The 24,281-nt window shown below is 46.8% G+C and overlaps 1 protein-coding gene across 4 annotated transcripts in view; it reads right to left on the bottom strand.

The window, feature by feature from the left end:
- Positions 1 to 304: 304 nt before the first annotated feature.
- RDH13 (retinol dehydrogenase 13) overlaps positions 305 to 24,281 on the bottom strand; it is a 29,723-nt gene continuing 5,746 nt past the window's right edge. The window contains exons 3-12 of one of the 4 annotated variants that reach the window (XM_059905744.1): positions 23,243 to 23,398; positions 20,039 to 20,143; positions 18,707 to 18,919; positions 17,825 to 17,926; positions 7,704 to 7,739; positions 2,529 to 2,666; positions 2,392 to 2,434; positions 2,265 to 2,302; positions 2,007 to 2,059; positions 305 to 1,934 (exon numbers count right to left, since the gene is read on the bottom strand). In XM_059905744.1, the coding sequence (XP_059761727.1) occupies positions 1,815 to 1,934; positions 2,007 to 2,059; positions 2,265 to 2,302; positions 2,392 to 2,434; positions 2,529 to 2,666; positions 7,704 to 7,739; positions 17,825 to 17,926; positions 18,707 to 18,919; positions 20,039 to 20,143; positions 23,243 to 23,398 (1,004 nt within the window). In that variant the 3' untranslated portion in view covers positions 305 to 1,814. Of the gene's footprint in view, positions 2,060 to 2,264; positions 2,303 to 2,391; positions 2,435 to 2,528; positions 2,667 to 7,703; positions 7,740 to 8,031; positions 8,155 to 15,446; positions 16,469 to 17,824; positions 17,927 to 18,706; positions 18,920 to 20,038; positions 20,144 to 23,242; positions 23,399 to 24,281 lie in introns of those variants that run through there. The other 3 variants (XM_059905743.1, XM_059905746.1, XM_059905745.1) reach the window with 3 other exon arrangements.

Raw genomic sequence — 24,281 nt, 5'->3', positions numbered from 1 at the left:
CATAGTGGCTGTATCAATTTACATTCCCACCAACAGTGCAAGAGGGTTCCCTTTTCTCCACACCCTCTCCAACATTTATTGTTTGTAGATTTTTTGATGATGGCCATTCTGACTGGTGTGAGGTGATACCTCACTGTAGTTTTGATTTGCATTTCTCTAATGATTAGTGATGTTGAGCATCCTTTCATGTGTTTGTTGGCAATCTGTATATCTTCTTTGGAGAAATGTCTATTTAGGTCTTCTGCCCATTTTTGGATTGGGTTGTTTGTTTTTTTGATATTGAGCTGCATGAGCTGCTTGTAAATTTTGGAGATTAATCCTTTGTCAGTTGCTTCATTTGCAAATATTTTCTCCCATTCTGAGGGTTGTCTTTTTGTCTTGTTTATGTTTTCCTTTGCTGTGCAAAAGCTTTTAAGTTTGTGTTCTATTTATTTTAATTGCATAACTAAAGGGGGAAGTTCACCAAAACTAGGGGAAAACCATAAACCCCCGGCCTAAACACCCTCTGCATCATTCCCTTCCCCAAGAGTAACCCTTCTGTAGTTGAATTATTGCAATTTGGTTCCTTTACAAAGAACATTTCCTTGTTCATTTTTTGCTGCTTCGAAGGCTTCAGCTCTCAGAAACTCCTAGAACATTAGACTGAAACGCCATTAGGAACTGCCTCCTTGCCCAATTTTTTTGTCACGTGGCATGCAGGATCTTAGTTCCCTGACCAGGGATCCAACCCGTGCCCCCTGCAGTGGAAGTGCCAAGTCGTAACCACTGGACCGCCAGAAAAGTCCCTCCTCCTTGCCCAATTTGACTCTTACTTCTTTTTATAAATTTATTTATTTTATTTATTTATTTATTTTTGGCTGCGTTGGGTCTTTGTTTCTGCACACGAGCTTTCTCTACTTGTGGTGAGTGGGGGGGCTACCCTTCCTTGCGGTGCGTGGGCTTCTCATTGCGGTGGCTTCTCTTGTTGCGGAGCACAGGCTCTAGGCACGTGGGCTTCAGTAGTTGTGGCATGTGGGCTCAGTAGTTGCGGCTCACAGGCTCTAGAGCGCAGGCTCAGTAGTTGTGGTGCACGGGCTTAGTTGCTCCGTGGCATGTGGGATCTTCCCAGACCAGGGCTCGAACCCAAGTCCCCTGCATTGGCAGGTGGATTCTTAACCACTGCGCCACTGGGGAAGCCCGACTCTTACTTCTTGGCTTCTCCATGTATTTGGTACCAGTGAGTTCTCCTTAAACATGCTTGGACAATTGTTCGTGCTCAGTGGCCCAGCTCATCCCTAATGCCTGCTCCCTCTCTGCTTTCTAAGGGCCAGATCATGTGATTTGCCTCTCTCAGTAGACCATGAGTTCCTGAAGACCAGAAGCTATGCCAAGTGAAGGGTAAAGTGGAGTTTTTGTCCTATCTTTGCAATTGTTCTCTTTAACATTGATTTCAAATAAAAACCAATATGCAAAACAGAAGGAAAAAGAAAAAGACCAGAAGCTATATCTTACTAATATGTATATCGCCAGCACAGGTCCAAAGAAAGAGTCAACTTCTGTGAACATTTGTTAAATAAGCAAATGAGTGGGTAAATACACAAGGCACCAGGAATCCGTTGAGAGATGTGTGATGCGTCCCAGAACTTCTTTGTGGTTGACAGGGCTTCTCTATTCTTGAGTCTTTGCAGGGGCTCCAAGATGATGAGTGGCGTGGGTACATGAGTAGGACAACTCACGAAGCCCCATTTTCCTTAAGGGGCACTTGAACCCTGGAGTCCACACAGCCCGTTCCGGCTCTGCTCTCTGGACGAGGTGAAGGTGGCATGCACACAGGGCTATTTTGAGGACTCCTCAGTGGCGCAGGACGGGAGTGAATCCCCGCTCCCTGTAAGGGGGTCCTGGTGTAGCTGAGCAGAAGACTCAGAAGACTCCGGCGGGTCTTCCTCTGCGTGGACCTGCCAGCATGAAGGTCCAAGGTGAGGGGAGAGCACCTGGGGGAGGGAGCGGGGGAAGGAGGAGAGACTCACATGCATGTCCATTTGTCTGTCCTCCTCAGGCGGGATATCCCCTGAGACATCATCTGCCAGAAAAGAGGAGAGGATAGGCTTCCAGGAAGAGCCTTCAGATTATCCAGTCCTGCCATCTATATTTCAGAGACGGATGACTGAAATCGGGGAAGGGCAGTGACATCACACCCAGTGAGGTTTGCCCCAACCTTCTCGGCTTCTTCTAGGATGCCTTCTATCTTCCCCACCCTGGCTACCCCTACTTCTCACTCCTCTTACGTTGATTTTCTTCCTGGAAGTCCATGTCTGGGCTGGAGCTAAGGGAAAGGAGAGAGACGCATTAAGGTAGGCCTGAGAAATGAGACAGACACAGCATTTTCTATTGGGAGAGTCCAAATTTTCCTACCTGTCATCATTCACTTGGCTCTTGGTCTCATCCTCAGTGGCTTCTACAGAGAGTCAGTGATCAGAATCCTGGAAGGGGACCCACAAAGCCCCTCCCCACACTCCTCCCAGGTTAACCCTTCCCCCTCCAGGACGTACTGTTTTTGGCTCGACACCAGCACCGGCAGAGGAGGAAGATAAGGAGGAAGAGGAAAGGTAGAAGGCTGATGACTGAAGTCACAGTCACAGTGGGAAGGTATTCATCTCCAGGAGGATTTAGGTAGACTTCAGGTAGATCTAGGAATTAGTAAACAGTAAAGATCTGTTATTGATCTCCTCTTGGGTTAATTCATCCATTCAATAAATATTTATTGTGTGTCTTCCATGTACGAGGCAAGTTATTGGATGTTTTGGAAACTGTAGTGAACCTACCCAATAACAGAGTCTAGACATGTGAACCAATACACAGAAGTTGTTACTCTTATTATATGATAAAACTATCATTATAAGAGAGATTTCTCTGGGAGATGATCCCTGAAGGATAAGAAACACATAGATCTCTGAAGTGCAAGAAGAACTGCCTTCCAGGAAAAGGGAACAACATATGCAAACTCAGAGGTGAGAAGGAGTTTTGTGTGACCCACATACAGAAAGGACAAATGGTACATAATGTGAAAAATGGCTCTTGGTAAAGATAGAAAGGTCAGGAGATATCAGCAAAGGTCCAAAACATTGGAAGCTGAGGAAAAGAGTCTGGATTTAAGTCTAAATGTAATAATGACCCACAAAGGGATTAACAAGCAGTGAGCTTGTAATTTTTTAAATTACTATATTTCTGGTGTGATAAATGGATTTAAGGGGCCAGGTGGAAAGTGGAGGGACAATTAGGGAACATGCCACAGGCAGCTACATGACAAATGATCATGTAATGACAATGTGGTGGTGATGAAAGAAACAAGAGAATGGATTTGAGGAGTTTTGGAGGATAGAAATGATGAGCTTTGAGATTTAGAGATGGAGCAGATGGGCATTGAGAGCGAAAGAGGGGCATCATATATCATTCTCCATGAATTGATCATTGGAGAGGATTGATGGCATCTACTGAGATGGGAAGACCAATATAAGGAGGAGGTTCTGAGATTTGTTGAGAGTTCTGCTGAGATTCTCATTAGGTGTCTGAGTAGATGTCAAAGATTCCATTGGATAAGAAATTCATAGGAGCATTTTTTTTTTTTTTTTTTTTTTTTTTTTTTTTTTTTTCATAGGAGCATTTTTGACTGGAGTGAATGATAACTTTGATAGCCATCAGCAGATACTGGACAACTGAAGCAGATCTTCTTTAATCTACCCATTATAATCCAATGTTAGTCTTCCCTGTCAACTTAAGAACAAATATCATTGCTTGGCATTATAGAAACTCTCAGCAAAGTGGGCATAGAGGGAACATATATACCTCAGCATAAAGACCATATAAGACAAACCTACAGCCAACATCATACTCAACAGTGAAAAGCCAAAAGCATTTCCTCTGAAATCAGAAGTAAAGACCCTGATGTCCTTTCTCACCACTTTTATTCACATAGTATTGGAAGTCCTAGACACAGCAGTTAGACAAGAAAAATAAGCAAAGGTCATTTGAATTGTAAAGAAGAAGTGAAGCTCCCTGTTTGCAGTTGACATGATACTATATATAAAAAAAATCCTAGACACCACCAAACTAATACTAGAGCTCATCAATGAATTCGGTAAAGTTGTAGGATGTAAAATTAATATACAGAAATCTGTTGCATTTCTATACACTAACAAAATATCAGAAAGAGAAATTAAGGAAACAATCCCATTTACCATTACATCAAAAAGAATAAAATACCTAGGAATAAACCTACCTAAGGAGATAAAAGACCTGTACTCAGAAAACTATAAGACACTGATGAAAGAAATTGAAGATGACACAAACAGAGAGAAAGATACACCATGTTTATAGATTAGAAAAATTAACACTGTTAAAACAGCCATACTACCTAAGGAAATCCACAGATTCAATGCAATCCCTATTAAAACACCAATGGCATTTTTCACAGAACTAGAACAAATAATTTTAAAATTCTTATGAAAACACAAAAGACCTCAAATAGTCAAAACAATCTTGAGAAAGAAGAATAGAGCTGGATTTATCACACTCCCCACTTCAGTCTATACTACAAAGCTACAATAATCAAAACAGTATGGTACTGGCATAAAAACAGACATATAGATCAATGGAACAGGATAGAAAGCCCAGAAATAAACCCACTTAATCTGCAACAAAGAAGGCAAGAATATACAATGAAGAAAAGACAGTCTTTTCAATAAGTGGTGCTGGGAAAACCAGGCAGCTACATGTAAAAGAATGAAGTTACAACATTCTCTAACACCATATACAAAAATAAACTCAAAATGGATTAAAGACCTACATGTAAGCTTGGAAAACATAAAATTCCTAGAATAAAATATAGGCAGAACACTCTTTGACATAAATTGTAGCAATATTTTTTTAATCTATCTCCCTAAAGCAAAGGGAAAAAAAGCAAAAACAAACAAATGGGACTTAACTAAACGTAAAAGCTTTTGCACAGCAAAAGAAAACACTGACAAAATGAAAAGACAGGGATTTCCCTGGTGGTCCAGTGGTTAAGAATCTGCCTTCCAATGCAGGGGATTTGGGTTCGATCCCTGGTCGGGGAATTAAGATCCCACATGCCGCGGGGCAACTAAGCCCTCACACCGCAACTACTGAGTCCGCGCACCACAACTAGAGAGCCCGCATGCCACAACTACAGAGCCCATGCGCTCTGGAGCCCGTGCACCACAACTAGAGAGAAGCCTGCGTGCCACATCGAAGAGCCTGTGGGCCACAACAAGAGATCCCACGTGCCGCAACTAAGACCCGATGCAGCCAAAAATAAATAAATAAATAAAGATTTTTTTAAAAATGAAAACACAACCTACTGAATAGGAGAAAATATTTGCAAATGATATGACCAACAAGGGGTTAGTACCCAAAATATATAAACAGCTTATACAAAGCACCAGCAAAAAAAACCAAACAATCTGATTTAAAATGAGCAGAGGAACTGAATAGACATTTTTCCAAAGAAGACACACAGATGGCCAACAGGCACATGAAAAGATGCTCAATATCATTAATCATCAGAGAAATGCAAATTAAAACCACAACGAGGGACTTCCCTGGTGGCGCAGTGGTTAAGAATCCGCCTGCTAATGCAGGGGACATGGGTTTGAGCCCTGGTCCAGGAAGATCCTACATGCCATGGAGCAAATAAGTCTGTGTGCCACAACTACTGAGCCTGCGCTCTAGAGCCCAGGAGCCACAGCTACTGAAACCCACGTGCCTAGAGCCTGTGCTCCGCAACAAGAGAAGCCACTGCAATGAGAAGCCCGCGCACAGCAACAAAGAGAAGCCCTCGCTTGCCGCACGTAGAGAAAGCCCACACACAGCAGTGAAGACCCAATGCAGCCAAAAATAAATAAATTAATTAATTAATTTTTAAAAAAACCCCACAACGAGACATTCTCTCACACCAATCGGTATGGCTATCATCAAAAATACCACAAATAACAAGTGTTGGCAAGGATGTGGAGAAAAGGGAGCCCTCATACACTGTTGGTGGGAATGTAAATTGGAGCAGCCACTATGGAAAACAGTATGGAGACTTCTCAAAAAACTAAAAATAGAACTACCACTCCTGGGTATACATTCAAAAAAAAATGAAAACACAAATTCTAAAAGATACATGCACCCCAATGTTCATAGCAATACTATTTACAGTAGCCAAGACATAGAAGCAATCCTAATTGTCCATCAGTAAATGAATAGATAAAGAAGATGTGATATATAGGTATACACAATGGCATATTAGTCATTAAAAAAAATCTTGCCATTTGTGACAACATGGGTGGATCTAGAGGGTATTCTGCTAAGTGAAATAAGTCAGAGAAAAGACAAATACTATACGCTCTCACTTATATGTGGAATCTAAAGAACAAAACAAACAAAATGAAAATAGAGTCACAGACCCAGAGAAAAATAAACAGGTGGCTGCCAAAATAAGTGAAGGGGTTTAAGAAGTACAAACCTTAAGTTATCTAATAAATAAATTACAGGGATGAAATATACAGCATAGGGAATGTGGTCAATAATAATGTAATAATAACTTTATATGGGAACAGATGGTTACTAGACTTATTGTGATCATTTCATAATGTATATAAATGTCAAATCATTATGTGGCACACCTGAAATTAATATAATATTGTACTTCAATTATACTTTAATTAATTTATTAAAAACCTATGCCAAACACATACTACAATGTCAAGGTCACATCCAGGGCTCAATATATCTGGAATATGAAAAAATTAACTTACCTCTTGGTGGAGTTAATAAGATTAAAATGAGATCATGTATACAAAAGCTGAGAATAGCCCTTGGCAATGGGAAAACCTCAATAAATGTTATCACGCAATTGTTAACATTACGCAATGACCCCTAATCTGAGCAAAACGTTGTTATCTGAGCTTGACATGCATTGTATCTTAACTGATGCAACACCATTCTTCTTTTTTTTTTTTTTGACCATGCCCCGTGGCTTGTGGGATCTTAGTTCCCCAACCAGGGATTGAACCCGGGCCATGGCAGTGAAATTGCCAAGTCCTAACCACTGGACCCCCAGGGAACTCCCGTTATTTCATTTTAGAAAGAAGGAACTTGGGACCCAAATGCAGGAAACTGCTTGCAAAATGTCCCAGAACCAGTAAGTGTTGAGGTCTTCATTTTACTGCACGTCTGTCTCCTGAGCAAGAGTACCTTCCTTGTGAACAAACCTTCCATAGATGAGGGAGACGGAAGCAGTTGAGGTGATGGCAAATGGAAAGGACACACAACACACCCAATGAGTGATGGTCCCATACCCACAGGGGGATCTGGTGCCCATACAAATGTCCCCAGTTCTCCGTGTCTGCGTTGGGAATGTCGACCTCAACTGTGTTCCCTTTCTGCATTATTTGAAAACCTGGGCATTCCCTTTTTGACTCATCTGTGCTGACAGGGAATAGCGGGGGATCAGGGAGCTTTCTAGAGAAGGGGAGAGGTTTTCCACCAAAGATTGGCATAATGGTGAAGAATTAAAACACAGAAAATAAGTAATACGACGAGTGGATGAAGAGATGGTGCAGGTTAAAGGCTGGGATTCTTTCAAGGCTACTCAAGCTCATCCCTCAGTCCGCTCAGCCCAATTCAGAGTTCTCTAGGCAGAAAAGGGAGAAAACACTCACCCGTTTGTGCCCGAATCCTTTGATCCCAGCAAAACACTAAAATAGAGAAAGACTTGGTAAGAGATGTCTCCCAATAATACAGCGAGTCCCAAACACCTGAGCTCAGGGCACCACATCTAGACCAAACTGAAGAAAAGTGGCCCTATGGGTGATCTCTCTATAAGTCACTGGCCCCAGGACCTCATAAAGAAAGAGTCCCACAAGAGGAACCCAGGTTATAAACCTCTTATCTACATCCTCTTCCCTCACCAGCCTCCCACACAACTTCCCTTGCCCCACTCACCAAGTCCAAGCAGAAAAATGACCCCCAGGGACATGGCAGTGCCTGAGCCCACAGCTCCACACCGTGCAGCACAGCCAACTGGGCAGCAAATCTTGGCAGCACGACACACCCGTGGATGGAACAGCCTGGGGCTTTAAACCCCTTGCCGAAGAGTGACAACATCCCCTGCTAAACAAAAAGGGGAACCGCTCCTTGTGCAAGACTGAGGCTTTGCCTCTCAACCCTCCACCATATCATCCCGCTGGACATGAGTTACTCTGTGGGTTTCCTGCTGTGATCTTACAGCCACAAAGACGTGGGAGATTTGTGCCATGCTCTCCACAATGATCGGTTTATCTACCACAGAAGAATTGAAGGAAGCTTTACCCACCCCCCAAAAAAAGGAGGTGAAATGTAGTTCGAAAAGACTGAATCTAATATATGAAACTATTAGGGATGGTGCTGCAGACCTAAACCAAACTAGAGAATCTGGTGGAGAGCAATGTGGGTCCAGGGAAGATGCCTGCAAGACCAGTTCTTTTGTAGGATATGGATTCTCTGTAGTAATAGTGGGTATGAAAAGATTCAACTAAGAGTACATTTTTCCTGAATGGCTGCATTCCAAGGGTTATGTCCTGACCAAAAATCTCTGATGGGGGCATTAATATCAACTCACTAGAAATGAGTGTTTTAATTTGCTTGGGATGATCAATGACCTTCCTTTAATCTGAGAAATATGTAAATTCCTGAGTATTTGATGTCTTATATAGGCTTCTTTTTTTTTAATTAATTAATTTCTTTATTTTTGGCTGTGTTGGGTCTTCATTGCTGCACGCAGGCTTTCTCTAGTTGCGGTGAGTGGGGGCTACTCTTCATTGCGGTGCGCGAGCTTCTCTTGTTGCAGAGCATGGGCTCTAGGTACACGGGCTTCAGTAGTTGCGGCATGCAGACTCAGTAGTTGTGGCGCACGGGCTTAGTTGCTCCACGGCATGCGGGATCTTCCCGGACCAGGGCTCAAACCCGGGTCCCCTGCCTTGGCAGGCGGATTCTTAACCACTGCGCCACCAGGGAAGTCCGGAACATCTTTTCTCACCCCTAGCATAGCAAGTAATTTTTCAAGCTTTACTGAGGTATAATTGTTATGCAAATAAATTTTTGCATATTTAATGTATACATCTTGATGGATTTGAACATATAGCAGGTAATTTTTTTTAATGAATCCTGGACATCATGTATGAAAATGTGAATATCTTGTGACCTTCCTCCTCCATAGAATATATCATTTTCATTTGTCAGGAAATTATAGTAGGAGCATATTCCTGTTATTACATGTAATACTGAAATGAATTGCTTTGGGCATTTAGATATATAGATTCTACCAAATATTTGATCGTTGTTGATGGCTTATGGTAAATGCCAGTCCCGCCTTATTTTCAGATGTGTACACAGTTGGACTACCACTCTTTGCCCAGGCGTACCCTGTGGTGACTTTAGAAGAAACTGTGACCCTATACTGTAATTCAGGATCTACGTATGATCTTTTTGCTCTGACCAAACAACACGGTGAAGGTGACTTCATGAACTATATCAAGCAGAGCTATAATAGATCCCACATCTCCCCAGTGACAGCAGCCCATACTGGGATCTACAGGTGTATGGCTCGTACAAGACCTTCCCCTATAAATGGAAAAGCTCCAGTAAACCACTGAAGCTCACAGTCATAGGTAAGGAACCTACGGCTCGGACACACTCTCCATCCCTGGGAACTCCCTGGGCCCCTAAACGGACTTGCTCAGGCTGTGGGAGAAGCCAAGGCAGCTCCCTGCAGTGGGATGTTATCCACCTACGATCTTCCCAGCCCCCTTCTCAGACTGGGCCACCTGCATGTTGGTGTGTGACATAAAAGGGCAAGTGGAAATCCAGATTCACTGCTTGTATCCAGTAAAAATTTCCTGAAGCCCTTAGGTGCCTGACCCGGGCCTGGGCAACCCTGGGGGCTCAGGGATGCCTTTGAGAAGATTGCAACACACAGGGGGATGCAGGCAGATTATTTTTCAACACGTTTTTTTTTTTTTTTTTTGGCTGCGTTGGGTCTTCGTTGCTGCACGCGGGCTTTCTCTAGTTGCGGCGAGTGGGGGCTACTCTTCATTGCAGTGCGCGGGCTTCTCATTGCGGTGGATTCTCTTGTTGCAGAGCACGGGCTCTAGGCGCTCGGACTTCAGTAGTTGTGGCACGTGGGCTCAGTAGTTGTGGCTCACAGGCTTAGTTGCTTCGCGGCATGTGGGATCTTCCCGGACCAGGGCTCGAACCCGTGTCCCCTGCATTGGCAGGCGGATTCTCAACCACTGCGCCACCAGGGAAGCCCCCCTGTAGGACCTTTTGAGTCACAGTAAGGACTCCTGGGTGAGAGGAACAGTAATGGAGACAGAATGAATCAGGGAGAAAAAGAGACACAGAGGAAACAAGGACAAAATTGGAGAGGCCTCAAGCTCCGGACAAGTGTAGCAAAGCAGGAAGGGTGCTTTCTGGGCGTTAGGAAGATGTGCTCAGGTTAAATCGGGAGGGAGCGGGCGGAGGCGCTGCCCACTCGCCACCTTGGCTCTCTTCCTTCCCAGGTGTGTACAGAAAACCCTCCCTCTCGGCTCACTGGGGCTCCTCCTCCAAGAAGACCCCCTCTAAGAAGCTCAGTCTGCGGTATCACTCAGAGACCTGGTTTGACGCATTCGTTCTTTCCAGGAACGGAAGAGTAGAATTTGCCCAGGACCTAAGCTCCAAGTACAAAGCTGGGGCTTTTGAGGCCGACTTTCCTGTGAATGCCATCTTCCTGATGCACCCGGGGACCTACAGATGCTACTACGGTCTACACAAGAACTTCCCCTACCTCTGGTCAGAAGCCAGTCATGTCCTGATGCTCCCAGAGAGAGGTGAGGGGTCCCCACGCTTCCCGCCTGCTCCCGGGACTCCCAGACTATGGCAGCAGCTAGCTAGAGGCAGTTCTTTTGCTTTAAGTTAATGAAAATTAAATGAAACTTAAAATTCACTTCCTCAGTTGCAATAGGCACGCGACGTGCCCTGTAGCCACCGAGCGCCTAACGGCTCCCATGTGGGACAGCACAGCCCTAGAGAATCAGTCGTGAAACTCAAATGATAAAGGACATTTCCATCATTGTATGAGGGTCTATGGGGCAGAGCCACTTTCAAATGTCAGCTTGTTGACCTGTGACCGAAGAGTCCCTGATGGGGATTGCAGACCCAGTGCTACTGGGGTTGAAAACATGGGGCAGAGATGGAGGGGATCTTAGCCCTGAGAAAGCAACAGTGAGGGACTTCCCTGGCGGTCCAGTGGTTAGGACTCCAAGCTTCCACTGCAGGGGACACGGGTTCCATCCCTGGTCAGGAAACTAAGATCCCACAAGGCTTGGCCCAAAAAAAAAAAAAAAAAGGTATTAAGCCAAAAAACAAAAAACTTCATAAAACCCAAAACTAACCAAAAGCTGGCTTTTTAAAAATTAATTCCATAATTAAAGCTTCCACCTTTAGGGACTTCCCTGGTGGTTCAGTGGTTAAGACTTCGCCTTCCAATGCAGGGGGTGCAGGTTCGATCCCTGGTCTGGGAGCTAAGATTCCCACATGCCTGACAGGAACGTGGGCTTCCCTGGTGGTGCAGTGGTTGAGAGTCTGCCTGCCAATGCAGGGGACACGGGTTCGAGCCCTGGTCTGGGAAGATCCCACATGCCGCGGAGCAACTAAGCCCGTGAGCCACAACTACTGAGCCTGCGCGTCTGGAGCCTGTGCTCCGCAACAAGAGAGGCCGCGATAGTGAGAGGTCCGCACACCACGATGAAGAGTGGCCCCCACTTGCCGCAACTGGAGAAAGCCCTCGCACAGAAACGAAGACCCAACACAGCCAAAAATAAATTAAAAAAAAAAAAGATAGAGAAATGCTTCTCTCCCCGTCACTGGGCAAAAAACAAGAAAACAAATGGCCCAAATTGGCTCTGGTAGTCATCTCGTGACCCACCCCCCAAAGAGCCTGCATTAGTTTCCTCTGGCTGCTGTAACAAATACCATCACCTTGGTGACTTAGAACAACATAAATGTATTCTCTCCCAGTTCCAGAGGCCAGAAGTCCAAATTCAAGGTGGCAGGGCAGGGCGGGGCGGGGTGGGGAACGCACCCTCCAGAAGCTCTGGGGGAGATTCTGTTCCTTGCCTTTTGCAGTTTCTGGGGGCTCCCGCCATTCCTCGATTTGAGGCTGCATCATCCCTGTCTCTGCCCTCAATCCCCTCATTGCTTCTTCCTCTGCTCTGTCTTCTAAGGACACTTGTTGGATTTAGGGTCCACCCAGATAATCTAGGACAATCTCATCTCAAGATTCCTAATTACATCGGCAAAGAAACTTTTTCCCAATTGGCTCCCATTCACAGGTATTGGGAGTTAGGACTTGGACATACCTTTTAGGGGGAGGCACCCCACCATCCAACCTGTTACAAACACCCAGCCTTGGAATGACATTGCATTGGTAATTGTCAGACCGTCATGCATCATGCAGTAGGAATCTTAATGATGTCGATGAACTCAAAGCCTGCCACACCCCTGGGCTTCTACTTCTGTGAAATAGCGTTCCTTCTTGCTTTTGCCTGGGGTGAAAGTCAGCTCAGCTTACATCCTTTGAGTATGTCCTGTCAACAGCAGCCCAAGGCATCCTGACAGAATTTCCAAGCCCCAGAGTGAGGTATGAACGATTTGACCCTGACTTGGTTTCCCTTTGTGAAGAACCCACCCCCTGAAGCATTGTCCTTCCACGTTGCATTCCTGGGTCTGTTTATTACTTGGCACCATCTCCTCTCTGGGTTTCTGTGGCTTTGGGTTTTGTTTTGCATTGTTTTGTTTGAGGTTGGTTTCTATCATCTTTCATCAGTCTGAAGGTCGTAGCTAGGTTTGTGAATCACCTCAAAGCCTTCGGAGAAGTAGATGGGGATTAGGTTGATTTGTGAGTCAACATTTGTGGTCCTTGGGGTTTCTGTTTCAGAAAGCAAGCAGATATTGGTTGTGAAGGTTTGTGGTTAGAATTAGCCCTGAGGTGTGTTGCTCACATCTACATAATAGACAAATCTCCCTGTGGTTAGCTGTTCTCCTGGGCATTTAGACCTCTAATGCTCCCCCCAAAAAGAAAGTGGGTTCTAAAATCAGACTTTGAATTCCAGCTCCTCTTCTTTCTAACACACCTCCAAGTTTTTTTCTTTTTTCTCTTCTTTTTTAGCGGGTAGGGAGTTTGTGATTTTAAAAATCTGTTCTTCTCAGTTGATTTGCTTGCAAGCAACACTGGTGAAGCTGACTTTTTTTTTTTTTTTAATAAAAAAAAAATTTTTTTTGGCCTCGCCACGTGGCATGAGGGATCTTAGTTCCCTGACCGGGGATCGAACCCGTGCCCCCTGCAGTGGAAGCGTGGAGTCCTAACCCCTGGACTGCCAGGGAAGTCCCTGAAGCTTATTCCTCTCTATTTGAGCAGAAAGGAATGCATGGGAAGTACACTGGGGGTGCTAAGGAAGCAGATTTTGAAAAGGACAGAGAGGTAGGCAGAAAAGTGGGTCCCCCCAAAGATGTCCACATCCTATTCCCCAGAACCCTGTTACTTTACATGGCAAAGGGGGCATTAAGGTGGATGATGGGATTAAAGTTTCTAATCAGCTGACTTTAAAGGAGGAAGATGATCCTGGATTATCTGGATGGGCCAAGTGGTATCACAAGAGTCCTTAAAAACAGGAGATGGAGGCGAAGCGGGAGAAACAGAGAGATGGCAGCATGAGAAGGACCTGGCCTGCCATTGCCTGCTCTGCAGATGAAGGGGCCACAGGCCAAGAAGTGCAGGCGCCTCTAGAAGCTGGAAAAACGTAAGGAAACAGGTTCTCCCTGGGAGCCTCCAGAAGGAACCATACCTGTGCACTTTTTTTTTTTTTTACTTTTGAGTATAGTTGATTTACAATGTTGTGTTGGTTTCAGGTGTAGAGCAAAGTGATTCAGTTATACGTACACACGTATTCATTCTTTTTCAGATTCTTTTCTCATATAGGTTATCACAGAATACTGAGTAGAGTTCCCTGTGCCATACAGTAGGTCCCGGTTGGTTAGCTATCTTATGTAGTAGTGTGCGTATGTCAATCCCGAGCTCCTGACTTATCCCTCCCCCTCACACACACGTTTCCCCTTCGGTAGCCATAAGTTTGTTTTCTGATATCTGTAAGTCTGTGTCTGTTCTATAAATAAGTTCGTTTGTATCATTTTTTAATTAGATTCCACATATGATGATATCATATGGTATTTGTCTTTCTCTCAGAACTGTTCACTCCTTGATTTCAGCCCAGAGAGACCCACTTCGGGTCCCTCCAAGGGCCGCCCACAGCACGGCAGCTGTCGAGTGGGGATGGGGGGAGGGGGTGGGGGGGGGCCAGCGAGACAGAAGTCAGCCTTTTGTAACCTAATCCCACGGTCCATGTCCATCCCCTTTGCCCTATTCTGTTTGTTAGAAATGAGTCTCTAGGGACTTCCCTGGTGGTCCAGTGGGTAAGACTCCGCGCTCCCAATGCAGGGGCCCAGGTTCGACCCCCGGTCAGGGAACTAGATCCCACATGCCGCAACTAAAGATCTCCACACAGCAATGAAGATCCTGCGTGTTGCAACTAAGACCGGCGGAGCCAAAAAATTTTTAAAAAAGAAAGAAAGAAAGAAATGAGTCTCTAGGTCCAGCCCACAGAGTGAGAAGACACCGGGCACAAACAGGGAGGTGGCGTTCATTCAAAGCTACCTACCAGGGCCAGGTCACCCCACACGTCCTTTGGCTATTTTCCACCTGATGCAGTAACAGAAGAAAGCTCACTGTGTTTATGAAGCGCTGGGTCATCTTTAGTTCCTCTTCCACCACTCCCCGCCCTCAGCACTGATGACATTTGGAACACGATCATTCTCTGTCGTCCTGTGTATCGTAGGATGTGGAGCAGTGCCCCACAATTATCTCATATATTACACTTTTTAATGTTAAAACATTTTTGTCTTGATTACTGAGATTTGCGGTGCTCCTTCAATGCTGTGACCGAGCTGAGTGTCAGCCCCATTTCTCCGCAGACTTCAACGACTGTTGCCATGTGAAAGGAGGGAAGGGCACCTTTCGTCTCTAAAAGTCTGAATTTTTCTTTTTCTTTATTTTTGGCCACACTGTGCAGCACGTGGGATCTTAAGTTCCCCAACGAGGGATCAAACCCGTGCCCCCCGCAGTGGAAGTGCGGAGCCCTAACCACTGGACCGCCAGGGAATTCCCCCAAAAGTCTGAACTTCTGAGTGGTTTACTGCCCTGGCAATATTTAAGCCACTGACCCAGTTTCCTAAATGCAATAAATACAAGTTCTTCCTGTTCAGGTCATTGGCGCTGCCCCTTCTCCACCCCCCACCACACACCCGCACGAGGAAGAAAATAAAAGCTGTGACTCAGTTAAATGTTTTCTTTTTATTATTAAAGAGCAAGCTTGAGCGTCTACAGTTGAAATCCCCACAGGAACTGGAGGGAAGGTCGTGATCCCAGGCAGCCTGGTTCCCCAGTGGTTCCTCCCCACCGTGCTGTCCCCAGCGTGACTCGGAGATAACAAGGCCAGATCTGAGTCGGTCTGTTCCTGGGGGGCATCCCCAGCACCTTGCAGGGTCTGGCACACAGAAGGTCCTCGGTAAACATCCAACGGCAAGGAGTATGCAGCTGCCATTCTCCAAGCCCAGCGGTAACTCACGGCCATCCAATGAGGTAGTCAGGTTATTCTCCACAGTTTACAGCTGGAGAAACCAAGGCTCAGAGAGGAGACTGGAGGTGTGCAAGGTCCCACGGGGGACCATGAACTCAAGCATCTGCCAGACAACTTGCCCACGGCCATCCAGTCCCTGACATGGCCCACACCAGAGGGAGCTGATGCTGCCCCCCAAAATTCCTGGTTTGGATTCCCAAGGGAGGCATCTGATGGCCCAGCTCACCTGCTGGCAGCAGGGCACACTGTACCAGCCAGCCCCTGGGTCAGGTGCTCACCTGCTGTCCAATCCATTGTGGCCAGAAAAGGGGCAATACTGCCACCTAGAGGGTGCTGCGGGCATGGCCACCAGCATTCCTTGGCCAATACTGCCACCTAGAGGGTGCTGCGGGCATGGCAGCCAGCTTTGGTTGGCTGCTGTCCCATCTTGGTGACTGCCTCCCTGGTGGCTTTCATACCTGCTCCCAGAAGTTATTTGGGGAGGGGCTGTCCCCTCTCAGAGGATCCATAGGACATCTCCAAGCCCACAAGGCGGGCACTTTCAGCCCAAAGCCTCTGGGCTACCTCCTCATCCTCAGCTTCCGGGGCCGGAGCCTTCTCTTTGAGTCCCTCAAAGTACTTTCCAGAAACGCCCTCCAACTCCTCCGCCACGGCCAGGTAGGTGCTGGGCTGGGCCGCCAGCTGGGGGCTCTTGACCAGCAGCCAGAAGATGGGCCCTGCATCGGCCCACAGAGAGTTCAGTCCACACATTCAGAGAGGAAGATACAGAAAGCCCAGCACCACCCCAGGTGGCTCAGGGCCCACGAAGGCCAGAAGTTTCCCTGGAGTCCCACAGAGCTCTCCTCCAGGCCTTTGCCCCTCTGGTTCCCAACACCAGGAGCCCCCTTCCTTGGCACTGCCCAGACAAATTCCAGATGCAGGGACCAGCTTGAAAGTTGCCTCCTCCAGGAAGCCCCCCTGGCTTTTCCCAGGCAAACGGAAGGTCCCCCTCCTCTATGTCAGCCCCAAGTCCTCACCCCACCCGATCTTTCTTTAAAGTAGCTTCTGTGTATTGAGTGTCTCCAGTGCCAGCATCAGTTTCAGGTCCCTGATACCTAGCCCCCAACAACTAAATGTTTTTCAGGATTATAAACACTAGTTATAAAGCTCTAATTATTTATTCGGCCAGGAATTGTGCTGGCCCTTTTAGCGAGGGCTCATCTAATCCTCCCCACTGAGGCAGGTACTACCATGACCCTCATTTTGCAGATAAGGAAAGGGAGGTTCGGAGAGAAGTCACTTTGATGGGTGGCCCAGCTAGTCTGGGATGAAACTGGAGTTACCCCAAGCACGCCCGGACTCCAGGAAGTCAGCTCCATGACCTCCACCTCTGAAACAGTCTCATCAAACAGGCTCTGGCCTGTTTCCCAGGGCTGTTCTGAGGCTGGCAGGCTGGGTAGACATATGAAAGTGACTTAGTACCAAGGAAGATACAGGGCAAGGGGCAGAGCAAAGCCCCTGAGTGTGATGTTAATTTTATGTGTGAACTTGACAGGGCTAAGGGATGTCCAGAGAGCAGATAACACATTATTTCTGGGGTGTCTGTGAGGGTGTGAAGAGATTTAGCATTTGAATCAATAGACTATGTAAAATCCACCCTCACCAATGTGGGTGGGCACCATGCAATTAGTTGGGGGTGAAAATAGAACAAAAAGGTGGAGAAAGGGCGAATTCTCTCTCTCCTTGAGCAGGGACATCCATTTCCTCCTGGCCTCAGACACTGGCGCTCCTGGCCCTCCGACTTGGACCGGGACTTGCACCATCAGTTCCCCTGGTGCTCACGCCTTTGGGTTTGTACTGCAACTACACCGTCAGCGTTCCTGGGCCTCCGGCGTACAGAGCAGACCCTGGGACTTCTCAGCCCCCACAGATGCATGAGCCAATCCCCCCTAATAAATCTCTCTAAATACCTATGTATATCCTATCCTATTGGTTCTGTTTCTCAGGAAGACCCTAATACACTGAGGGTCCTGAGCCCCAAGCTAGGAGGACAGGGGTTCGGTTAAGGGACCCCAGACCAGGAGGGGACTTACCGAGCGTGAAGCTGGAGAAGGCGGACCTGTGCATGCCCGTGTGTCTGCCCAGCTCTGTCCTGGCCACGCCGGGGTGCAAGGCATTGACAGTCACGCCCGTGCCTGGGGAGAGAAGGAAAAAGTGAGGCAGGCAGACATCAGGTTCACCCCTCACCAGGAAGGCTGATAGCAACCATCCTAGGGGGCTCCCCCTGAATCCATGTCGCCCTCTTGCTCTGAAGCCTCCACATCCCCGGTTTCACCTGCAAGGCAGCTCTGACTCATGGCTGTCCAGGGCAGAGCCTCTGAACCTCAGTGTGTAAAAATCACCTGGAGGGCTTGAGAAGCCCAGACCGCCAGGCTCCACCCCAGAGTCTGAAGCAGTGGGTCAGGGTGGGGTCTGAGATGCCGCAATTATGACAAACACCCAGGTGAGCTGACACTGCTGGTCTACTGACTCTTTGAGAAGCAAAGGCAAAGGGCAGACTTCTCAACTTCAGCACTATGGACACCGAGGTCGGATGATTCTTTATCCTGTGCCCTGTAGGATGTTGATCAGCATCCCTGGCCTCTGCCCACTAGATGCCAGGAATATCACCCAACCCGCCCCTGCTCCCCAAACTGACAGCGAAAAATGTCTCCAGATATTGCCAAAGGTTCACTGGTCTAGAGCACCAAAGGCTCAGGTGCCTGTCCGGGATGAGCAGAGAAGAAGAATGCTGTGATTGATTAGTGATGCCTGCTTCACCCACCAGCGGGGAGCGTGGTGGTAAGTGTGTCATACGTTTGCCTACTCGGTCCTGGAGGCAATGCTTGACCTCCCATCCACCCAGGGTCACAGCAGGACTGTTTCAGGCTCGGAGCTAAAGGAAAGGGGAGACCAGCGAGGCTCGCCACACGCACCTTGCAGCCGCCGGCTCAGCTCCTTGGTGAAGAGGACAACGGCCAGCTTGCTCTGGCAGTAGGCTGCCTTAGTGTCATACTTCCTCTTCTCCCAGTTCAAGTCCTCGAAGTCTATGTGCCCAGCAACGTGGGCCAAGGACGAGAGGTTGATGATGCGCGAAGGAGCAGAGGCTTTCAGCTTGTCCAGCAGCAAGTTCGTCAAAAGAAAGTGACCTGGAGGATGGAAAACGAAAAGATAACTTTCACTGAAGTCTTGTCCCGTGCATAGGACCATACTGAGAATATCACCTTATTTCATCCTCCCATAACCCATGTTTCTCAACACGGTCCAACTTTGCGCCCCCCACCAGCAGGCATTTGGCACCATCTAGAGATAATTTTGATCATCACAACTGTGGACAGTAGAGGAGTGCTACTGCCACCTAGTGGGTGGAGGCCAGGGATGCTGCTAAAAATCCTACAATGTGGGAGTTCCCTGGTGGCCTAGTGGTTAGGATTCTGGGTTTTCACTGCTGCAGTCAGGGTTCAATCCCTGGTCAGTGAACTGAGATCCCACAAGCCGTGTGGCATGGCAAAAAAAATCCTACAATGTACAAGACATTCCTGACAACAAATTATCACAAAGCCCTGTGATAACCCTCTATGAGGTCAGCTGGAGAAGAGAATGCCTTCTGTCTCCCAAAATCCTTTCTCCATTTCTTCTTCAGTGATAGAATTTTGGGTTATGCATGAGACTGCCCAGTGAAAGACTACATTTCCCAGACTCCCTTGCAGCTCCATCAGGTCACATGACTTGAGTCCCAGCCCATAGGGGGTGAAGGGTAGTCACAACTCACATGTGTTATGGGTGAATTGTGTCACCCTCCCCAACCCCCCTAAAAAAATATGCCCTACCCTCCAGTACATCAGCATGTGACCTTATTTGGAGAGAAGGTCTTTAGAGAGGTGATCAAGGTAAAATGAGGCCATTAGGGTGAGGTCATTAGGGTGGGCCCTAATCCTATATGATTGGTTTCCACCCAACATCCATCACCCTTACTAATGGACTGCAGATGCCTTCAGGGTGACAACAGATAAACTGACACAGTGAGAGAAGGACAGACAGAGACTGGAGGACAGACAGACAAAGGGACAAATGGCCAAGAGGCTGATGGAAGGTCCGAAGGACTGAGGGTCCAGCAATGAACAGGTGATTCCCTGAGCTGCCAGGTGACCCTACTCACGGCCGCCTGGCCATACCGGAGAGAGGAAGACCCCTCCCGGAGCCTGTGCCTGGCCCACGGGGACTCCTGCTCACATCCCAGGCCGACGCCACACAGCCTGCAGCCTCACCCAGGTAGTTAACGCCAAGCTGCATCTCAAAGCCGTCCTCGGTGGTCCAGTGGGGGCACCGCATCACGGCTGCGTTATTGATCAGGATGTGCACTCGCTCCTCCTCTGGAAGACAGGGGTGAGGACAAATGTGTGACTCAGTTTCCCCTTCTGTAAAAGGGGTGATAACAGAACCTGCTGGGTAGAACGGCTTCGTTATTATCCATTCGACAAGTACTTTCTGCAACCTAAGTGTCCATCAACAGAGGAATGGATAAAGAAGATGTGGTACACATATACAATGGAATATTACTCAGCCATGAAAAAGAATGAAATAATGCCATTTGCAGCGACGTGGATGGACCTAGAGGATTATCACACAAAGTGAAGTCAGTCAGAAAGAAAAAGACAAATACCATATGATATCACATGTGGAATCTAAAAAAATGATACGAATGACCTTATTTACAAAGCAGAAATAGACTCACAGGCCTAGAAAACAAACTTATGGTTACCAAAGGAGAAGGGGGGGAGGGATAAATTAGGAGCTGGGGATTAAAATATACACATCACTATATATAAAATAGATAACCAACAAGGACCTACCTACTATATAGCACAGGGAACTATATTCAATATCTTGTAATAACTTATAATGGAAAAGAATCTAAAAAAGAATTTGTGTGTGTGTGTATGTGTGAGCATGTGTGTGTATATAACTGAATCACTTTGCTGTACACCTGAAACTACAAAAACATTGTAAATCAACTATATTTCAATAAAAATTTAAAAAATACACACACAGGAACACTCTGGCAGTCCAGGGGTTAGGACTCCATGCTTCTACTGCAGGGGGCACGGGTTCCATCCCTGGTCAGGGAACTAAGATCCCACATGCCACGCAGTGGCCAAAAAAAAGACCAAAAAAACAAAAAAACCACAAGCTAGCCACAAGAAAAGAAGGAAAAAATTCTGCCTGCAACGATCTCCAAGATAGAACCGGGGAGAAAAAGCAAGGGGCAGCACCAGGTATATAACAGGCTCCGCTTTGCACAAAAAAGCCAAGGGCAAGTGTATCCCCGTTTGCTTTATAAATGCATAAATGGGCCCCAGAAGGACACACAAGACATGGAGCACTGAACACATCTGAGGACGGCATGCTGGGAGCTAATGGCAGGCGTGGCGGGAAGAGGTTTTGCTGTATCCCCATTTGCACTTTCTGAACGTTTAACCCTCCAAATGTTATTCCTGTTTGAAAAAAATAAATTCGTAAGTGGTTCTGAGACCATGTGGTGGGGAGCAAAAAGAGTGAGTCAGGCATCAACGTGACGGAAGTGCAGAGAAATGCCAGCCTCATCCCTGGATTTGCAAAAAGAAACACCCAGCAAAGAATGTGGGAGTTCCAGATTCTCTGCACTAACCCTTAGTTACCTATTGTCACAGCCGTGTCCCCCACCAGCCCGGGCGCTCCTCGGAAGCAGAGGCTGAATCTGACTCACGTCTGTGTCACCTGCATCACCCAAGAGCCAGAGAGCCTCCGGAAATGTTGGCTGAATCAGTGTTTCTGCCCTTCTCCACCTGACTAACTCTTCCTCCCTCCTTGGCCTCTACTTCTTGTAGGATCCAAGGACATACAGGACTTAGTTTTCCTAGACAGCAGTCAGTTAACTTCTTCTGTAAAGGACCAGGTAGTAAATATTTCTGCCTTTGCAGGCGATATGGTCTGTCTCTACTAAACTCTGCCCTCCCAGGACTAAAGCAGCCACAGATAATACGTAAACCAATGGGCATGGCTGCATGCCAATAAAACTTTATGGAAACTAAAATCTGAATTCTGGGAACTCCCTGGTGGTCCAGTGGTTAGGGCTCTGCACTTTCACTGCCAAGGGCGCGGGTTCCATCCCTGGTCCAGGAACTAAGATCCCACAAGCCAGGGCTTCCCTGGTGGCGCAGTGGTTAAGAATCCGCCTACCAATGCAGGGGATGCGGGTTCGAGCCCTGGTCCGGGAAGATCCCACATGCTGCAGAGCAACTAAGCCCGTGCGCTACAGCTACTGAGCCTGCGCTCTAGAGCCCGCGAGCCACAGCTACTGAGCCGGCATGCCACAACTACTGAAGCCCACGTGCCTAGAGCCGTGCTCCGCAACGAGAAGCCACTGCAACGAGAAGCCTGTGCACTGCAACAAAGAGTAGCCCCCGCTCGCCACAACTAGAGAAAGCCTGCGTGCAGCAACGAAGACCCAACACAGCCAAAAATAAATAAATAAATTTATTTATTTATTTATTTATTTAAAAAAAGAAATCCCAGGACTTCTCTGGTGGTGCAGTGGTTGGGAATCCGCCTGCCAATGCAGGGCACACGGGTTCGATCCCTGGTACGGGAGGATCCCACATGCCGCGGAGCAACTAAGCCCGTGCGCCACAGCTACTGAGCCTGCACTCTAGAGCCCGCATGCCACAACTACTGAGCCCGCGCGCCTAGAGCCCGTGCTCTGTAACAAGAGAAGCCACCTCAATGAGAAGCCTGCACACCACAATGAAGAGTAGCCCCCGCTCACCGCAACTGGAGAAAGCAGCAACGAAGACCCAACACAGCAAAAAATAAATAAATAAAGTAAATTTATAAAAAAAAAAAAGAAGAGGGCTTCCCTGGTGGCGCAGTGGTTGAGAATCTGCCTGCCAATGCAGGGGACACGGGTTCGAGCCCTGGTCTGGGAAGATCCCACATGCCGCAGAGCAACTAGGCCCGTGAGCCACAACTACTGAGCCTGCGCGTCTGGAGCCTGTGCTCCGCAACAAGAGAGGCCGCGACAGTGAGAGGCCCGCGCACCGCGATGAAGAGTGGCCCCCGCTTGCCACAACTAGAGAAAGCCCTTGCACAGAAACGAAGACCCAACACAGCAAAAAATAAATAAATAAATAAGTAAATTTTAAAAAAAAAGAAGAAGAAAGAAATCCCACAAGCCATGTGGCACAGCCAAAATAAAATAAAATTTGAATTCCATATAATGGTCACGTGTCATGAAATGTTATTCTTTTAATTTTCTTTCCCCCATGTAAACGTGAAAATGTCAGAAGAGAAAAAAATGTAAAATCTTTACCCAAAGGCTGAACGAAAACAGGTGGCGACCAATACCTGGCTCTAGGACCTGCCTGGTATAATTCCCTCCTCACAGCCTGGCCACCCAAGTCCTTGCCCCACAAGGCCAGCGTCATCCCTCTCACCTTCAATGATCTTTGCTGCAAACTCTCGGATGGACTTAAGGGAGGCCAAGTCCAGGTGCCGGGCGTTGACGTGGTGATTAAGGGTCTCCCCTCGAATCTCCTTGGCTGCCGCCTCACACTTCTCCAAGTCTCGACAGGCCAGAATGATGGTACCTCCTGGAAGAGCCAGACCAAAAAAAAAAAACTTTTTAATGAAATTTTTTTTTAAATTTCCACTCCTGAAGCAACCTAAATGTCCATCAGCAGAGGAATGGATAAAGAAGATGTGGTACATGTATACAATGGAATACTACTCGGCCATAAAAAGAACAAAATAATGCCACCTGCAGCAACATGGATGGGCCTAGAGACTGTCATACTGAGGGAACTAAGTCTGATGGAGAAAGACAAATATGATATCACTTATATGTGGAATCCAAAAAAAGGGTACAAATGAAGTAATTTACAAAACAGAAGTAGAGTCATGTATGTAGAAAACAAACTTATGATTACCAGGGGATGGGGGGGATAAATTGGGAGATTGGGATTGACATATACACACTACTATATATAGAATAGATAACTAATAAGAACCTGCTGTATAGCACAGGGAACTCTACTCAATACTCTGTAATGGCCTATATGGGAAAACAATCTAAAAAAAAAAAAGAGTGGCTATATGTATATGTATAACTGATTCACTTTGCTGTACACCTGAAACAACATTGTAAATCAACTATACTCCAATACAAATTTTTTTAAAATTAAAAAAAAAAAGATCCACTCCTAAGTATAGATACCCAAGATAAATGAAAACATAAGTCCACACAAAAATGTGCACTCAAATGTACCCAGCAGCACTATGCAGAATAGCCAGAGGTGGAAACAACCCAAATGTCCATCAAGGGATAAATGAATATTGCTGGGGAGAGATAAACTGGGAATTTGGGATTGACATGTACACACTACTATACATAAAATAAATAACCAACAAAGACCTACTGTACAGCACGGGGAACTCTACTCAACATTCTGTAACAACCTAAATGAGAAAAGAACT

The sequence above is a fragment of the Balaenoptera ricei genome, chromosome 19, assembly GCF_028023285.1.
Source record: "Balaenoptera ricei isolate mBalRic1 chromosome 19, mBalRic1.hap2, whole genome shotgun sequence".
NCBI lineage: Eukaryota > Metazoa > Chordata > Mammalia > Artiodactyla > Balaenopteridae > Balaenoptera > Balaenoptera ricei.
Note: the sequence above shows the minus strand (reverse complement) of the source record. Positions and strands in the feature narration are given on the sequence as shown.